The following is a 19762-nucleotide window of genomic DNA, read 5'->3' on the forward strand; positions in this document are numbered from 1 at the left end:
ACTGAAAACCTCTACGGCAGATATATGGACAGAATGTCTGTTAGTGTGTGTCTGGCTTGTTTATGAGTGTGTATTTAATGTAATCTACCTGTGTGTGTAGAGTTGATTCGTTTTATGTGTTGTCATATATTTGTGTTGCGTGTCCGCTGTCTGTCCTACCTCCCTTATCAATCACCATGTAGTCATGGATGAATGCCTTTGTTGCTGGTTGCATGCCACTGTATTTATGATTGTGTAGAGTATGTGTGTCTAATCTATGTCAGTGTGCATGGATGCCTGTGTTTGTGTGTGTGTGTACAGAACATGCCACCGGTGCCTGTGTGTATGTGCCAGTGTGTGTGCATACAGTATATGCTTGCATGCAGGTGTGTGTGTAGACAGACTAAGGGGGTAAAGTGAACAGATAATATTGGGAGGAGGTGTAACTGGAGGCTGTCATCACACACACACACACGCACACGCACACACGTGCAGCACAGGAATGTTTTGCCTGCTGCTGTCCTTATGTAAATATAAACACTGGGCCGTGGTTTTACCATAAATGTATTGGGAAGTGAGAGGCTTATCCAGCACGGGGCAGCAAATGAGGAGTGCCGGACATTCCTGCAGCTGTCGTGATTCATCTACACTCTGGGAAAACCAGGCCACGCACCCAGGTCCACCTCCCCCCTCCTCAAAGGCAGCCCACGCTGCCAACATTAATCACATACACTGATCTACTCAGACATTTCCTCATAATGTGCTGACGCATAGACACACACACACACACATTAATGTTGGCTCCCTCACGTTGCAATATAACTCATACACACACACATAAAGACACTTGTTGGTATACATTACATGCATACCCACCCAAACAACACACACATCAACACACATGCCCCTGGTCTACAAACACACACATGCCCCTGCTCTGTCTTCCAGGGTCTATACAGTATGGCAAGTCTGCTTCAAACCTAAACAGAGAGACGTTGTCACGGATGACATCATCCCAACAGACTTCCAGTCCAGTCAGACTAGATCAACGTCTAGATGCATCAGATTCCCTGCTGTCGGATAGGAGAGAGACCTCCCTGCAGCCCAGGAGGATTTGCATAGGATTTTATTCTCATGGTTTTTATTGGAAGATGATTATTCTAGTGTAAAGCAAGGGCTTCCCGAGGAGTGGAGCTAGACTCAGTCAGAGAGAGAGGACCTGAATCGTCTGCCCTGTGTCCATCTGCGACACCATGCGTCCCCCTCAGTGGTGCTGCCATCATCTCAGACACATTCACCTCTCCATCTGACACTACGACCTCCTCTCTGCATGGTGGAGGATATTCTGGAGACGGAGAACCTACGACACCATTCTGTCCTGAAACAACAGACCCTAGATGAGGAGGGATACATACCATGCTATGTGAAGTAGAGACCATTCTAAACAGCGGCCCAATCACCACGGTAACCAATGACCCCCTGGATCTAGAAGCCCTCATCCCAAATCACATGTTATTGTTAAAGTCGAAGCCTGACCTACCCCCTGCAACCTTTCAAAACAACTACCTGTACATCAGACGGCGTTGGAAGCAAGTCCAGTACATGGCCGACACATATTTTGGAAGAGATGGACACAGGAGTACCTGCCAGTACCTGCAACAAAGTGAAACGCAGCTTTAGTGAAGGAGATGTGGTTCTGGTCATGGACCCCACTGCACCACGTAGTGCATGGATACTCAGAAAGGTTCTTGAGACCAAGCCTTATTCCAAGGGGTTAGTAGGTGCAGTACGCTTGAAAACAGGAACCAACATTATAGAAATGTTGGTTCTTTTTTTAACCTTTATTTAACTAGGCAAGTCAGTTAAGAACAAATTCTTATTTACAATGACGACCTAAACCGGCCAAACCCAGACGACACTGGGCCAATTGTGCGCCACCCTATGGGACTCCCAATCGCAGCCGGTTGTGATACAGCCTAGATGGAAAGCGCATTCAAGTTCAGTAAAGGATTGAATCACTCTGTGTGACTGTGTTCGTCGACAGACTGTCTCCACCTCCTCAAAAGTCTCTCTAAAACCCTCTCATTATTTATTTCTCTCTCGATTTCACATTAAATACAATTGGGACTAGTGTGTAGGAGCCAAATAGGTCATTTTGTATATTTGCATGTTTTCAATTCATGATGCATGTCTGTTGTATGTGTGTTTGCCATTAATCCCCTGTCAAGTGTGTGTGTACCCCCTCTACTGGCCAATGGAGAATACAGTTAAAAGGCATACATTCTCCAAGGCCTACTGGGAGTGACTGGAATGGCAGCACACAGTCTTTTGACCATACCAGACCATGTGTACCATGCTGTTTGTTTCTTTATTTTAATGATCAGAATTAGTTTTGGTAGAATTGTGTACACTTTTGTACCCATGTATTATTATTTTTCAACTTGAATCAAACTCTGGACATTGGATTTGTCTGCGTCAAGACTAACATTTCACCACTCTCCATTGTGGCTAAATGACTAGAATGGAAATTGTATTGGGACAATTTTATTGGACAATTTAGCCACTACAGGAACCATATGCAGATCTTAGTATACAGTATGTCACTTTTGTTTTTATAGGCTGTGTGACCTTTTATTTATCCAGGTTAATCTCGTTGAGATAAAATATATTTTTCAAGTGAGACCTAACGACGAGAATGGTGTTTGTTTTTGAGTGTGCGTCTTTGCTGACCAATACCACAACCTGAACTGTTTAGCTGGGTGCTATCAGAGAGCAAAGAATGCTATTGGCCAGGACTGTTTGCCCAGAGACTAGATACTGTAAACACAACAGGAATCTACAGAGCAGTGCAGCAGGTGAGCTAATCAATAACTTGGTGTTGTTCTTCCATTGTGAATGCGCTCAACCTTTGACTGGTAAGCTTTGAGAGCATCACAGGGATATATACACATTAGCAGCAAGCCCTTCTATGGCCCTTCTATGGCCACTGGAAACCATTCATAGACGGGGGAAAGATTAGAACAGGGTAATCATAGTTCAGGATCAGTTGAACTCCTGAGTTAGTCTAAACTGTTAATCATTCATTGCGCCTGGTTTATTCTTAGCCGCTCTGAGAGGCTTGAAATATCTTGAACCGTCTGTCGCCTTTTCCATGTCAAATTAGAATGAAATAATAGGTCTAGGAGGAGAGAGGCAGTGGCGGTAGAATCCACTGGAGAATGTGAAGGTGAAAACTAGAAGGACAAGAGAGCAGTCTTTCTTTCATCTATATATACCAGCCCTGCATACTTTGGGCTTGTGAGCCTGCTACAGAGAGAGAAAGAAAGGGAGCTAATGTTTAACACTGAGACTTGGTCTGTCTGTCTGCCTATGTTTGTGGAAAATGTTGGTCCGCAGTGTCCACCATTAATCAGCCAAGCAGAACCAATTACTGGGCTGAGGCGAGGGAGAGCCAGAGCAGAGTGCTGGGGCAGCGCGACCCGCTAAACCCCACATCTCCATTCAGAGCATTAGGACTGGGCTGCCTCAGCCTCTGCCAAAACACTGAGGGGAGGGGGGTGGCTGATTACAGAGAGGGAGAGGCAAAGCGAGAGAGGGAGAGAGAGAGAACAAGAGCCAGAGTGAGTGGGAGAGAGAGAGAATAAGATAGACAGGCCCATAGAGGCATGGAGAGAGGAGAGGGACAGGAATAGAGAGTAAAGGTTTTATAGCACCATAACGGTTTACATTCCTGGCGTGGATGAAAAAACAGGGGAAGGGGAGTCAGGTCCCAGAATTGCCTAAGCATTTTTTTCCTGATTTTAGGATTCCATACATGTGCTGGCACAAAACACACATTTACTTGAGAGCATCAGCACTCAAATAACTCAAACAGCATGTAGTCTGAAGGTCTTCCCATCAACATCCCACTCCCGTCGCCTTTTGCTGTGATACACAGCCCTCTGAGCCACACAAGGGAAGCCTGGGCAACAAAATGAGGAAGCTTGGAACGGGGGAACCTACCCTGGCTGTATCCTGTAGGATGTGGTTCTGTTCTGTAGAGATGGCTCTGGTCTAGTCTGTGTGGGTGGGTGAGGTTTAAGTCTTGTCCTGTTGCTGATGAGGAGTAGAATGTAACAGCCAACAAAGTGGAGCTGCATCTCATCACACAACATCCTGAGATTACGTCTGTACACAGCGAGCCTCAACCAGAGCTCCTCTCACAAGCAGGGCAAAGATAGAGAGTGGGGTTAGGGGGCTTTGAGACGTTGCTTGGAGTTGACGTAATAATGTACCACAGTCAATAGCCACCATGTTTGCAGTGAACATCTCATCCTCCATGTCATTTGTGAGAGCTCACCCCAAGCGGCTGAGGAAGTGACTGTCATTCAGGAGCAAACACAGGATCCTCAGGTAACCATGGTGATGCATGTGTCTGAGTTGGAATGGTCCACTACTGTCTGGTCCGATGTGCGGGGTACAACAATCTTCTTGTGTCGCTGCATGTGGTTATTTTTAAGATGATCTCTCTCGTGTGCTACTCACGTTTGTTACTCCGTTGTGTATGTAAGGGTGATATTGTTTTTCAAAAAGGTATTCATCCTTCAGAAATATATATAGAAAGGAGCCTCTGCAAGGCAGATTGTACATGGATGACAGAAAGAAAAGGAGAGTGTGTATGTGTGTGGTCAGTATGGGCTTATTACATCTCTGTGACTCATCCTCCCATGTGGGAACAAACCTAATGCAGTAATTGCAAAAAGACTTGCCTACTATAGTTCCTGACTTTCACTGCCATACAGGCTTTATTCACATGCTCTAATTTGAGACTATGGGCATGAATCTTAAATGTATAGACTCTCAATTGAGGAAATGTATAATTTAAGGGTATTGTAACAGTCCAGGATGTACTGATATGGGTTTTAGATCATGAGATATTTATGTAAGTACCATCCAATCATTGCTCTTCAGTCAAAGTGCCTTTCATTTATGGTATTAAACCTTTGTGAAACCATATAAAAACATACCATGCCTCTTCACATGTTATACTAGAACAATCAGGGTTGTTTTCAGTTTCACCTGAAACTAACGCTAGGAAGGTATGTATGCATTTGCTCCCATTGATGTAAAAAGGGTCTCTACAGCAACTTGGAGCACAGCCATTAGGGATTGAGTAGGAATTGTTATTGTGGACCGCAGGCTGAGTACTAGAGCGAAGACCACTAATGGGAACCATGTGGAGAGTTTTGTTGAGACGGGCTCTGTGTGTGTGTGTGTGTGTGTGTGTGTGTGTGTGTGTGTGTGTGTGTGTGTGTGTGTGTGTGTGTGTGTGTGTGTCAGCTTCTAGGGCATCTGCGGTGTGTCTTTGCCTTACAGTCTGAGGCATGTTCTCAGAAGTCTTTTGATGGTCCCTTGCAGTGGTTTGGCCTCTCCAGGATCCTCAGTCCAACACAGTCTGGAATTCAGCCTGCCTGATGATGACTCAGAGCGGCTAAAGCTAAAACAGAGCTGCAGCAGGGGCAGTCAAGTGTGGGGCTGCTGCTCTGTGTGTGTGTGTGTGTGTGTGTGTGTGTGTGTGTGTGTGTGTGTTTCAGGGGGCAAATTGTTCATCCAAAGACGGCATGTCTTGGTGGGCCCTGTTGCACCAAAGCATTGTTCGAGGTGAAGTCGAATCATAATCATGTTCTTCCTATAGGCCTATTACCAGTGTAGTTCAGCATATTTGAAAGTGCTGTCTGTATTTAATTTCCTTTTTCTCCTTTTTTTCCGTTCCATTCGTGGAAAGGATGTTTATTACTCATTTGAATGCTGGGGTTGTTTCCCCTGCAAAAGCATATGAAAGTGTTCACTTTTAAAAATGTATAGAAAGTGCTACTCTTCAGGCTCCGCTGCAGCATATTCCAAGGATTGTATACTTACTGCAAAATGAGAGATGTATGTGTCACCTTTTCCAGAATACAAGAGAGTCCCATGTATGAACAAATGTTGGTGTGGGCTGTTTCCTAAACTGCCTCTGTCTCCCCTTTGTCTTTTTGTCTTTCATCCCTTTTCCCTCTCTCTCTCTCTCTCTCTCTCTCCTCCCTCTTTTGCTCTTTGTCTCTTTCTCAACTTCTCTCTCTCCCATTTTCTCTCCTTATCTCCATTCTCACACTCTGTCTGTCTCCGTCTCTTTCCTGTGCTCCCAGTCCCGCCCTGCGCCCTGACGCTGTCGCTCTGTTTGGCAGGGAGCCGCGGAAGGTGCTGCTTCACAAGGGCTCCACAGGGCTGGGCTTCAACATCGTGGGCGGCGAGGATGGAGAGGGCATCTTTGTCTCATTCATCCTGGCTGGAGGACCAGCAGACCTGAGCGGGGAGCTGAGGAGGGGAGACCGCATCCTCTCGGTCAGTGGCTTATCGGTCCTCGCAACGAACCAACCAGCCAGCTAACCTGTGGCAGGCAGGGCTTACACATCTGAGATATTTGCTTAAAACATACTTACAGCAAGTTGCAAAGCTTCTACAGTAGTTAGTGCTTTGTCATAATGACATATATAGCTACAGCTGTAGATGGTTTAGCACTGAAGATTTACCATCAAAGACTTGCCTTTACAAATAGACAATTTTAGAAATGTAGAGAGGAGTAGACCCAAAGGGGTAACAAGATAAAGATGATACCTTGGGCAGCATTGAGTCAAAGTAATCAAAAGAGACAGCATTGGACCATCTTCCAGTCAAGTTCACAGATCTCATATAAATGAATAATCTCTTATAGCTAACGCAAGGCCCCCCATGATGACAGATGGGTACCTTTCTGGAGGGCACATCTGCTCAATGGCCCTGCTGGAATTGTGAACCAGGCATTTTCTCTAGTCAGAATCCTCTTAATCATGCCAAGGTCATTCTTCCACTGATTGAAAACAAATCATCAAGCTGGTGATCCAAGAAATAAAGGAATGATAGGCTGAGGCTCTCCTCCACATCCTTATGTCAAAGTCAGGTAGTCCCATTCCCTTGTAGGCTAAATATCTCTGTGAGGAACAGTGCTGGTTTGTCCATTGACCTGGTAATGAAGGCTCCATGGCTGAGGTCCTGCCCTGTGCTGTGTGTCTCAGGTGAACGGGGTGAACCTGCGGAACGCCACACATGAGCAGGCAGCTGCAGCGCTGAAGCGGGCCGGCCAGACAGTCACCATCATTGCCCAGTACCGACCAGAAGGTAGGAGTTTCTCTCTCACTCACACACACACACACACACCAAAAACCACAAAAACCTTGGCCGAGCCAGTCACACGCGCCATCGTGCACACGTTGATTTTGTCTGTGGACAGGTCGAAACACACATGAAACATTCATGGACATTTAGATAGCTTGTGTTGCTAGTTAATTTGGCCTGGGAGATAAACATTGGGTTGTTATTTCACCTGAAATTCATATAGTATTTTTTTTTTGCTGGATCTTTGGTGAATTTTGACCGGTAGTCATACAAAATCATATGTTTCTCTACTTTGATGATTAATCCACAGATAAAATGGGAAACCTAGTTATCTTTGATTAATCTCTCCTCGCTTCATCTTTCAATCACCCACGTGGGTTAGTATGCTCGTGAAAACCAATGAGTAGATGGGAGAGGAGGGACTTGCAGAGCGTCGAGCAAGTTCTATTTTAGCATCTGGCTACGCAGACGCTTGAGCAGTTTGGAGGAAATTATTGAATAACATGTACACTGAACAAAAATGTGAACATGCAACAATTTCTAAGATTTTACTGAGATACAGTTCATATAAGGAAATCAGTCAAATAAGGAAATCAGTCAATTGGAATAAATTAATTAGGCCCTAATCTATGGATTTCACATGACTGGGGATACAAGATATGCATATTTTGGTCACAGATACCTTAAAAAATAGGTAGGGTAGGGGCATGGATCAGAAAACCAGTCAGTATCTGGTGTGACCACTATTTGCCTCATGCAGCGCGACACATCTCCTTCGCATAGAGTTGATCAGCGAGCCTCCCAAGTGGCGCAGTGGTCGAAGGCACTGCATCGCAGTGCTAGAGGCATCACTACAGACCCGGGTTCGTTCCCAGGCTGTGTTCGGGAGTCCCATAGGGCGGCGCACAATTGGCCCAGCATTGTCCGGGTTAGGGAAGGGTTTGTCTGGGGGGGCTTTACTTGGGTCATCGCGCTCTAGCGACTCCTTGTGGCAGGCCGGGTGCCTGCAGCCTGACCCCGGTCATCAGTTGAATGGTGTTTCCTCCGACACATTGGTGCGGCTGGCTTCCAGGTTAAGCGGGCGGGTGTTAAGAAGCGTGGTTTGGCAGGTCATGTTTCGGAGGACGCATAACTCGACCTTCGCCTCCAGAGCCCGTTGGGGAGTTGCAGCATTGAGACAAGATTGAAATTGGGTTAAAAAAAGGGGTAAAACACCAAAAATAAAAAAATCAGGCTGTTGATTGTGGCTTGTAGAATGTTGTCCCACTCTTCAATGGCTGTGCGAAGTTGCTGGATATTGGTGGGAAATGGAACACGCTGTTGCACACGTCGATCCAGAGCATCCCAAACATTGTGGCATGTTTGAGGAGTATGCAGGCCATGGAAGAACTGGGCCATTTTCAGCTTCTAGGAATTGTGCATAGATCCTTGCAACATGGGGCCATGCATTAACATGCTGAAACATGAGGTGATGGGGATGGATGGATGGCACGATAATGGGCCTCAGGATCTCATAACGGTATCTCTTTGCATTCAAATTGCCATCGATAAAATGCAATTGTGTTTGTTGTCCGCAGCTTATGCCTGCCCATACCATAACCCCAATACCACGGGGCACTCTGTTCAGTTAGGAGTCGTAACCAACTTCAGTGGGAAAATTCTCACCTTCGATGGCCACTGGCACACTGGAGAAGTGTGCTCTTCATGGATGAATCCCAGTTTCAACTGTATCGGGCAGATTTCAGACGACGTGTATGGCGTCGTGTGGACGAGCGGTTTGCTGATGTCAACGTTGTGAACAGAGTGCCCCGTGGTATTGGGGTAAAGACCCTGGTGAGGATGCAGATGGGCTTCCCTGAGACAGTTTGACAGTTTGTGCAGAAATTCTTCGGTTGTGCAAACCCATAGTTTCATCAACTGTCCGGGTGGCTGGTCTCAGACGATTCCGCAGTTGAATAAGCCCGGATGTGGAGGTCCTGGCGTGGTTACACGTGGTCGTCGATTGTCTGGTCGGTTGGACGTACTGCCACATTTGCTACAACAATGTTGGAGGTGGCTTATGGTAGAGAAATGAACATTCAATTCTCTGGCAACATCTCTGGTGGACATTCCTGCTGTCAGAATGCCAATTGCACGCTCCCTCAAAATGTGAGACATCTGTGGCATTGTGTTGTGTGACAAAACTGCACATTTTAAAGTGGCCTTTTATTGTCCCAAGCACAAGGTGCACCTGTGTGTTAATCATGCTGTTTAATCAGCTTCTTGATATGCCACACCTGTCAGGTGGATGGATTATTTTGGCAAAGCAGAAATGCTCATGAACAGGGATGTAAAGAAATGTGTGCACAAAATTTCAGAGAAATAAGCTTTTTGTGTATATGGAAAATTTCTGGAGTCTTTTATTTCAGCTCATTAAACATGGGACCAACAATTTACATGTTGCGTTTATATTTTTGTTAAGTATATGTGTACATTTATTTTTCATCACTTGCGCACACAACGTGTCTGGTCTAGTCAGGGTGTAACCCACATACTTTACATTTTAGTCGCTGTCATCCAAAGCAACCTCAAGTCAGTTTATGTGCAGTAGGGGGCTGCTGAGCAACTGCACAAACAGCTCATTCTTGCTTCTACTTCCAAAGTCATCTTGATCTTTATGTTGTGGAACAGATGTGCTGAATAATCATCTTGGTCTTACTGAAGACTGAGTTACATGAGGGGCATACAGGTGGTCTAGTTAAGCAAACCAGCGCTTACAGTATTTGTATTTCTTACTTTAAAGTGTAGATCTACTAATATAAATATATACTCAACAAAAATATAAATGCAACATGCTACAATTTCAAATATTTTACTGAGTTCATGTAAGGAAATTAGTCAATTGACATAAATGAATGATGCCCTAATTTATGGATTTCACGACTGGGAATACAGATACAGTATGCGTCTGTTGGTCACAGGTAGGGGTGTGGATCAGAGAAGCAGTTAGTATCTGGTGTGACCACTATTTTCTTCATGCAGCGGGACACATCTCCTTTGCATAGTTGATCAGGCTGTTGATTGGAGCCTGTGGAATGCTGTCCAACTTCTCTTCAATGTCTGTGCGAAGTTTCTGGATGTTGGCGGGAACTGGAACATGTTGTCGTACACATCAATCCAGAGCATTCCAGACATGCTCAACGGGTGACATGTCTGGTGAGTATGCAGGCCATGGAAGAACTGGAACATTTTCAGCTTCCAGGAATTGTGTACAGATCCTTGTGACATGGGGCCATGCATTATCACGCTGAAGCATTAGGCGATGGCGGCAGATGAATGGCACGACAATGGGCCTCAGGGTTTCGTCACGGTATCGCTGTGCATTCAAATTGCCATCGATAAAATGCAATTGTGTTTGTTGTCCGTAGCTTCTGCCTGCCTATACCATAACCCCACTGTCACCATGGGACAGTGTCCCCAATGTTGACATCAGCAAACCGCTCGCCCACAGGACGCCATACACGTGGTCTGCGGTTGTGAGGCCTGTTGGACGTACTGCCAAATAATCAAAAATTACTTGAGGCGGTTTATGGTAGAGAAATTAACATTCAATTCTCTGGCAACAACTCTGGTGAAAAAATAAAAACGTAAAGGGGGATGCCTAGCCAGTTGTACAACTGAATGCATTCAACAGTCTTCCGCATTTAACCCAATCCCTCTTAACCAGAGAGGTGCGGACCTTCCTGCAGTCAGCATGCCAATTGCACACTCCCTCAAAACTTGAGACATATTTGGCATTGTGTTGTGTGACAAAAATGCACATTTTAGAGTGGCCTTTTATTTTCCCCAGCACAACCTGTGTAATGATCATGCCGTTTAATCCGCTTCTTGATATGCCACACCTATCAGGTGGATGGATTATCTTGGCAAATGAGAAATGCTCACTAACAGGGACGTAAATAAATTTGTGCACAAAATTAGAGAGATATAAGATTTGTGTGTATGGAACATTTCTGGGATTATTTGTTTCAGCTCATGAAACATGGGACCAACACTTTACATGTTGCGTTTATATTTTTGTTCAGTGTACACTGTAGTAAAACCAATGTTTCAGAACCACGTGACATGTAAATGAAACGTGTCCAAATATGTTTAAACTACTGCAGTGCTATAAGCTTGACAACATGCAGCCCTTACCTGGTCTGGTTTTGTTATCTTGAAGAGAGTCTGGTTTGCAAATGAGGACAGTAATAGAGCGTTGTGTGATTGGCTGCTTGTAGCGGGATTCAGATTCCGCTTACATTCGCTGTACATCCAGGGTGAAGTGTAGAGCCAATTGCAAGTCGGGTAACCGAAGGGCTGTGTTGTCCTTTCCCCTATTTCAAGTCCAAGCCCCCGTGTGCAGTGTATCCGTCTTTGTGGTCACTGTACTCGGGAAGGAACAAGGAAACAAAGAAAACCGGAGTGAGGGCCGGCAGAAGGACGCGAACATAAATACAGAGCGTGCGCGAGGAAATAGCTAGCCTGCTAATAACGTAGTAGGGGAAGAAAGGAAAAGGTGGAAAAACAGGAACTTTCTCAGCATCACCCAAATGTGGAGGGGGGATGGGCATTAATGTACCACGGGCTGTGAAGTAACACAGAATTGCACCGAAAAGAGGTGAGGAAATGAACAGGAATAACTTTTCTCTCGTAAATAATACACTGGAATGTCATTGGAACCAGGCACACACGTTGTCGGTACGTGTCTTTTGTTATCGTCTTGCAACCGTTGTGAGTCGGTTAACGACAGTAACTTGCCATTATAGCTAGGTATGGTTTTCTGTTGCCCATCCAAATTGCGTGGTAAACTCAATTGATTAGCTAAGCCTGCTACGTGGATTAGCTCCTGTTTTCCCCCTTTGGTAAATGCTATTCTTAGCTAAGGCCGATGCAAGGGTCAGTGTGGAATTAGCTAGATACAAACTAATGTAACATTAGATTCTATGCCGCTAAGTTACTTTAGCTAGCAATGTACCCTCGGCTCGCCAGCTTCCACCAAAGGTAGATACCTAATTTAGTTGGCTAGTTCATTAACTTAACTACCTGGTTAGTTAGCTAGATGAATTAACAGACGCAGTCTAGATTGTTGGCTGTGTCAAGAGGGTAGCTAAAAGTGTTACTGTAGGTAGACTTATTCGTCAGCTAGGTACAAATGTTGAATTATAGCGCAAGAGCTTGTAATGTCCAAAGTAGAGCGTCAGGACATTTCTAAATTACTGCTGTTCTTATTGATTTGTAGACATATTTGCTCATTAGCAGAAAAGATAGGTTCGTTTTTTAAAATTACTTTTCTTGCCCAGTCCAGGGACCATACAGTATGTTAGCAAAAAAGTAACGTCTTCTCAACGTTTAAAAATGAACCGATTTGGTAGACGTTATTTTGATCTCCAGAATTAATTGGAGGAAGATTAAACTAACGCTCTACCACCTACTAGAAATGTTACAAAGCTAATGTTCTAACGTTACAGTTCAACACATTTTTCCGTTAAGAATTTCCTGAAATTCTATGCATTTTGCCATGGCTAGTGCTGTTTTGTTTGGCTCATATTAGCCTATGACAATGTTCGCATTTCTCAGTGTTGTAGTCGAGTCCCTTTGGCAGAAGTCCAAGTACCAGCCTACTTTATTTTATAGACCTAAGAACGTCAAACTATGCGCACTCTTCAATAGGGCAGAATGCCCTGCGTTGTGATTCTGGGTAGCTAGCAACAATGACAAGAAACTGGGGAATTCTAAGTGACTCGTTTCAGTTCGTTTTTCCTTGTTCTTGATACCACGTCTTGTTTTGATTGTCATGTCTATGCAAAAAAATCGCTGGCTAACCATCAACTGATGTATTTGAGACGTGCTCATTGTGCAACTTGATTTATGTTTTCAATAAACATTGGGACAAGCAATAAGGTTTTACATGTCAACAAGCTAAGCCAACCCTGCCTGTGTGGCTCCATAGTTGCGCACGCGTTGGTTCTGTTGCCAAACAACCAACCCGTCTATACTCAAGTGGAGAGAGACATAGCTAGACTGTTTTACTATTAAAACGCAATACTGGTATTGTTTGAAATTTTGTAAAGCAGTGTTTCTTAACCAGTCAACTAAATTGGTTGACTGGTGGTTACAGCTCACCAAGAGTTTATCCAGTCAACGTGCAAATCCAAGTTAGGAGAAGTTGAGTAGCCAATGGGCGAGTCATGAAAATCGTGACTCAACTACAACACTTATTTTAAAATATATATTTTCTGCATGCTTTCTATCTGGTATAGCCTACCTGCCTGGCATGAAAAATGAACCATGGAAAAAGCATCCTCCATTTGCTATTTAAGTGTAGGTGTATTTGTCCTCTGCCCCTGGTTGGAGACAGGTGCATGGTAATGGTCCATTCTAAATCAAAATAATATATGTAAAGATGAGCTTAAATCAATAATAGTCTGATGGGTGATGGTCACCTATCACTTGTGATTGTTTCTTGCCTTACTCTGGTCATCAATGTTTTTTTTTGTTGCTGTTTTAAAAAAAATCCTAGTTGCACACCTCATGTAGCCTAGCCCATAGGCCTATATGTTTTGATAGGGTGGTGGCCAAATAACTTCTTAAAATTAAGCACATTAATCTGCTTTACAAGGGGTGTAGAGCCTAACTGACATTCATAAGCAGTCGAGTGAGTGAGTTTCAAGTTTGGGGAAGAAAGTGTTCTCACCATTAAAATGCACCTTTTATTATAAAATCATTACATGCATAATCACATTTGCGGTCACTTTTGATAATGGTGTTTTCCTGCTAATGGAACATTCTCTCTTAAAGCCTACTGCCGTGTACGCATTGCCGTGCTTATAATGTGAAGAAATAAACTATTGGGCTATCAACATTTTAAGCTAAACGTTCTGATATGTTCCGTCATCCTCAATTGCGTAAAAAAATAAAGGGTTTTTGATGCTAGTGGTTGTATTAAGTTGGGATCTATTGCATCCCATAATTGTCCCAGACTATGTTTGGAATATTTATTTCTCGCACAGAATAAAATAGGTTTACTTTTGTACTACGTGGGATAGTAGATTGACATAGGCTAGTGCTTTTGCTGTTTGTCAGGCCTACTCATCTTGTTGGCTGACGAAATGTAAATGTGGACACGTGCAGTTGCGTCTGTGATGTCTGTCTTCACTTGTAGCCTGTGAGAAAGAACCGATCACATTATGGAGAGCCATGTGAGTGAGAGGGGCTTCAGAGCACTCAGGGAGAAGGGAATTATTATATTTACCCCAAAGGCATGGATTTTTTTTAGGCGTCATTACAGCCACACAAAGGGGATGCCGCTGGGAAATTCGAGGCATTAAGTGCTTGTCAAATTGTGAATGAGAGCAGGGGCCCCTCGAGTGGAGCAGTGGTCTAAGGCACTGCATCACAGTGACCCGTGGTGAGGCGAAAAATTGGCCCAGCGTCGTCCGGTTAGGGTAGTGTTTGGCCGGCTGGGTTGTCCTTGTCCCATCGCGCCCTAGTGGCTCCTCTAGGGGGCCGGGCACACGGACACTGTCGCCAGGTGTAAGGTGTTTCCTCCGAAACATTGGTGCGGCTGGCTTCCAGGGTAAGCAAGCATTGTGTCAAGAAGCAGTGCGGGGTTGTGTTTCGGAGGACGCATGGCTCTCGACCTTCGCCTCTCCCGAGTCCGTACGGGAGTTGCAGCGATGGGACAAGACTGTAACTACCAATTGGGGAGAGAAAGGGGTAAAAAATACAATAATTGTGAATGAGAGACTGACGTGTGTACAGCCTGCGCAAAAAATGCCTTTCAAATGACTTTTTTAGAATCCTCATTAGTTGCATCCTTACAATGTATTAAAAATCTAAATGTGTAGCCCAACTCTTGTAGAACAACTAAAGTTACATTAAGAACTCTAAGCATATATGAGTACCTATGATTTTTTTTGTTTGTTTTTGTTAACTGCTCAACAAAGAATAGCCACATGCACACTCCCTCAAATCATTTGGAGAAAATATCCTTTATTTTATTCAGCTTTGTTCAATTGTATTCTTCATAATATGAAGTAATACAGTGCCTCGGAATTCTAATCAAATTGTGTTTCCTAAATGAGCTAGTGTAACCCACAGCCAAATGGTATTGCCAGATCAGGACCTAACATAAGGAACTCTGAGTATGCTATTCTGTTCTTATGAAGAAAATGTAGTCTATTTCATATCATTTTTCTTTAAACCTGTCTAAAATATATAATTGATTTATTGTGAAGGTGTAGGCTATGTTACATAGTTTTGTTAGACTTTTTAAAATGTATATGTTCCAAAGGTCTGCGTCAGTGGCTTGTAGGCTGTGTGGAAGCCAGGAGATGCTAAATGTGCATGTTAATTAACGGTCAATCACCGGCTGATTTAAATGTAATGGCGGCCACAGCCCTAGCTCCAATGGCTGTAATTTCCCTCCATATTAAAGATTTGTTCGAGATTTTGGCAATGAAGCATTTTATCTACTTCCACAGAGTCGGTTGATCAAGAACAGCTAGCAATATCTTAATTACATTTCCCAAAATGCATTTTCCATATTGTATGTAAAATGCCTCAAGTCTTGTCAATACAGTAGTGCCTTTTGTAGTATTGTGCTTTTACTGTTAGACAATGAAGGACACTCACAAATCAGTACTTAACCAGCCCTAAACAATGGGACGACTGTTGGCAAATTGACCTCCGCTCTAGGGCCTGTTGCACCAGTTGGTCGTAGTTGGGTCGTTACATCCAACGTAAAATTCGCTATACGCCGGACTTGAAAAATTATACCTGTTACTCCACCTGGGAGTAAGCCCTTCTATGAGCTACACCTGGGTGTATATTCTACGCCTAGTAGGTAGCAGGTGTAGGGTGTTCATTTGGGACTATTCTCATCATGATACCCACAGGAAATGAGTTTCGTGTTCATATTACACACTCAGCGGGTTTGTCGAGTTACCTATGCTTGAGTCAATAGCAAAATAATACATTTGATTTATGCTACGTTATAACATGTTGAATGTGTCTGATAGATTTAGCAAACAAATGATGAGCTACCACCACTTGTTTGCCCAGCCAGAGGTAAAATAACCAAATTTGCAAACAGCCAAGAGCATGTGAGCGGAGTTAGAAATCCCGCTCTATCGAGCAGTGCACCCGCTCCAGCGCTTCATGTTCTTTCCAACCACTCCGCAAAGAAACCCTCATTGTTCACAGGAAGAAGAAAAAAATACAATTCCAAATTTGGTACATTCATTAAAATCACAATTTAACCATCGCCCATCTATTTATTTGACTACTTGGACCTACCAGTTGATTTTTAAGTATTGAAACCAAACCATATCAATTTGAATGAAAAGTATTTGAATAAAGGTGAATGTAAGAAGCGCACATTTCAAAAAGGCTACTTGTCAACATAATATAAAACATAATATAAACACACTAAATAGGTCAGGACCCAGACAGGGAACCCAAGAAGGAATGAAAAATAAAGGATTTAGGCTATATTATTTCAAGGCTATAGCATACAAAGAAATGCATTGTGAAGGATTTGCGAGGGCGACACAGTAGGCTGGTAGAGACATAAAGCAGTCAGCATTTCAACTACATTTTGTTTGATTAAATCATTTATATTCTATAAATTGACCTAGAATTAAATACAAATGAAATGGAAAAATGACTTTGCCTTTGAGTACATTTTTTGAAACACGAGTTTGGACAGTCTGTGGCTTCAGGCTATTGGGCCAAAATCAATTAGGGCCTATTTGTATAGGTAATAGAACACTGAATGAAATGTTCAGTTTTTAAAGTAAAAATAAAACATTTGTTGGTTATAAATACTTTGCTACGATGACACACTTATCTACCCACCTCGGTCCTTTCTTTTAGCATGTTCACGAAGTAAGTACACCATGCTTTTGGGATACGTATCTTTTCATATTCCACAATACGTCTTTAGTTGTGGACTCTACATCACCGCACTCCCTCTTGCTCTTTGTCCTCATCTTTGTAAGTCATCTTGATTTAGCACCTGTGTGTTTGATCAGTTTCTTTATGAAAATATTTAGCTAACTCCATGACAGTAGCTAAAGCAAGGGGCAATGCCAGCACACAAGTAGACTACAAATGCATGCTGGGCTGCACATGCCCTGAGCTCCTGAAGTGAGCACTATTGGAGCCACACTCCAGCCAGATTGGGCACGCTCCTCGCGCCAGCTCCGCTCACATACTCTGGCCTACAGACGGAGATTCGGTGAAACAAAATCAGACAATTGGTCAAGATATAGGCTTGACCAAGAGCAAAATAATCCCCCCTTTTTTTATACTGGGCTACATAGCTAACACGCTTGCAAAATGTTTTGATCAGTGCTAATAGATGACCAAACTAGACTAAAGATTGTCATCATGAGCATTCGCCTCAATTTAAAGTTACTGCAAGCTCTACAGAGATGCATTCGGAACGTAGTGTGGTGTTGCAATGTCGTTTTCCGTCACAAAAAGTCCGGCTCCTTGTAATATGCTCCGACATTCTATTTACTTTTGCACTACCTGAAAATTGAGACGTGCCATATCATACCTTCCAGAGCTATCGGGCAGTGTTGTCACTTGATTCTTTGATCTGATCTATAGGCTGTTCATCAAAGTAGGTTATTTTGCATTGATAACCAAATATAATCTCAGCGACCGTTCAACCAGTAAACCGAACAAGACATTTTATTTGTCACATACACATGGTTAGCAGATATTAATGTGAGTGTAGCGAAATGCTTGTGTTTCTAGTTCCGACAATGCAGTAATAACCAACAAGTAATCTAGCTAACAATTCCAAAACTACTACCGTATAGACACAAGTGTAAGGGGATAAAGAATATGTACATAAAGATATATGAATGAGTGATGGTACAGAGTGGCATAGGCAAGATACAGTAAATGGTATTGAGTGCAGTATATACATATGAGATGAGTATGTAAACAAAGTGGCATAGTTAAAGTGGCTAGTGATACATGTTTTACATAAAGATGCAGTAGATGATATAGAGTACAGTATATAAGTATACATATGAGATGAATAATGTAGGGTATGTAAACATTATGTTAGGTAGCATTGTTTAAAGTGGCTAGTGATATATTTTACATCAATTCCCATTATTAAAGTGGCTGGAGTTGAGTCAGTGTGTTGGCAGCAGCCACTCAATGTTAGTGGTGGCTGTTTTAACAGTCTGATGGCCTTGAGATAGAAGCTGTTTTTCAGTCTCTCGGTCCCAGCTTTGTTGCACCTGTACTGACCTCGCCTTCTGGATGATAGCGGGGTGAACAGGCAGTGGCTTGGGTGGTTGTTGTCCTTGATGATCTTTATGGCCTTCCTGTGACATCGGGTGGTGTAGGTGTCCTGGAGGGCAGGTAGTTTGCCCCCGGTGATGCGTTGTGCAGACCTCACTACCCTCTGGAGAGCCTTACGGTTGTGGGCGGAGCAGTTGCCGTACCAGGCGGTGATACAGCCCGACAGGATACTCTCGATTGTGCATCTGTAGAAGTTTGGGAGTGCTTTTGGTGACAAGCCGAATTTCTTCAGCCTCCTGAGGTTGAAGAGGCGCTGCTGCGCCTTCTTCACGATGCTGTCTGTGTGGGTGGACCAATTCTGTTTGTCTGTGATGTGTACGCAGAGGAACTTAAAACTTACTACCCTCTCCACTACTGTTCCATCGATGTGGATAGGGGGGTGTTCCCTCTGCTGTTTCCTGAAGTCCACAATCATCTCCTTAGTTTTGTTGAGTGTGAGGTTATTTTCCTGACGCCACACTCCGAGGGCCCTCACCTCCTCCCTGTAGGCCGTCTCGTCGTTGTTGGTAATCAAGCCTACCACTGTTGTGTCGTCCGCAAACTTGATGATTGAGTTGGAGGCGTGCGTGGCCACGCAGTCGTGTGTGAACAGGGAGTACAGGAGAGGGCTCAGAACGCACCCTTGTGGGGCCCCAGTGTTGAGGATCAGCGGGGTGGAGATGTTGTTGCCTACCCTCACCACCTGGGGGCGGCCCGTCAGGAAGTTCAGTACCCAGTTGCACAGGGCGGGGTCGAGACCCAGGGTCTCGAGCTTGATGACGAGCTTGGAGGGCACTATGGTGTTAAATGCCGAGCTGTAGTCGATGAACAGCATTCTCACATAGGTATTCCTCTTGTCCAGATGGGTTAGGGCAATGTGCAGTGTGGTTGAGATTGCATCGTCTGTGGACCTATTTGGGCGGTAAGCAAATTGGAGTGGGTCTAGGGTGTCAGGTAGGGTGGAGGTGATATGGTCCTTGACTAGTCTCTCAAAGCACTTCATGATGATGGAAGTGAGTGCTACGGGGCGGTAGTCGTTTAGCTCAGTTACCTTAGCTTTCTTGGGAACAGGAATAATGGTGGCCCTCTTGAAGCATGTGGGAACAACAGACTGGGATAGGGATTGATTGAATATGTCCGTAAACACACCAGCCAGCTGGTCTGCGCATGCTCTGATGGCACGGTTGGGGATGCCGTCTGGGCCTGCAGCCTTGCGAGGGTTGACATGTTTAAATGTTTTCCTCACGTTGGCTGCAGTGAAGGAGAGTCTGCATGTTTCAGTTGC

The 19762-nt window shown here is 44.0% G+C and overlaps 1 protein-coding gene and 1 long non-coding RNA gene across 6 annotated transcripts in view; one reads left to right on the forward strand and one right to left on the reverse strand.

The window, feature by feature from the left end:
- Positions 1 to 19762, forward strand: part of LOC139366239 (discs, large homolog 3 (Drosophila)) — a 140907-nt gene that overhangs the window by 94986 nt on the left and 26159 nt on the right. For 3 of the 5 annotated variants that reach the window (XM_071103503.1, XM_071103505.1, XM_071103502.1), the window contains 2 exons: positions 6144 to 6339; positions 7050 to 7152. In XM_071103503.1, the coding sequence (XP_070959604.1) occupies positions 6144 to 6339; positions 7050 to 7152 (299 nt within the window). The remainder of the gene's footprint in view (positions 1 to 6143; positions 6340 to 7049; positions 7153 to 19762) is intronic. The other 2 variants (XM_071103506.1, XM_071103504.1) reach the window with 1 other exon arrangement.
- Positions 1343 to 11782, reverse strand: LOC139366240 (uncharacterized). Its single transcript, XR_011626732.1, has 3 exons — positions 11326 to 11782; positions 1546 to 1632; positions 1343 to 1372 (listed from the first exon to the last, which is right to left on the reverse strand). It is a non-coding gene; the product is annotated as an uncharacterized lncRNA (long non-coding RNA).

The sequence above is a fragment of the Oncorhynchus clarkii genome, chromosome 14, assembly GCF_045791955.1.
Source record: "Oncorhynchus clarkii lewisi isolate Uvic-CL-2024 chromosome 14, UVic_Ocla_1.0, whole genome shotgun sequence".
Classification (NCBI taxonomy): domain Eukaryota; kingdom Metazoa; phylum Chordata; class Actinopteri; order Salmoniformes; family Salmonidae; genus Oncorhynchus; species Oncorhynchus clarkii.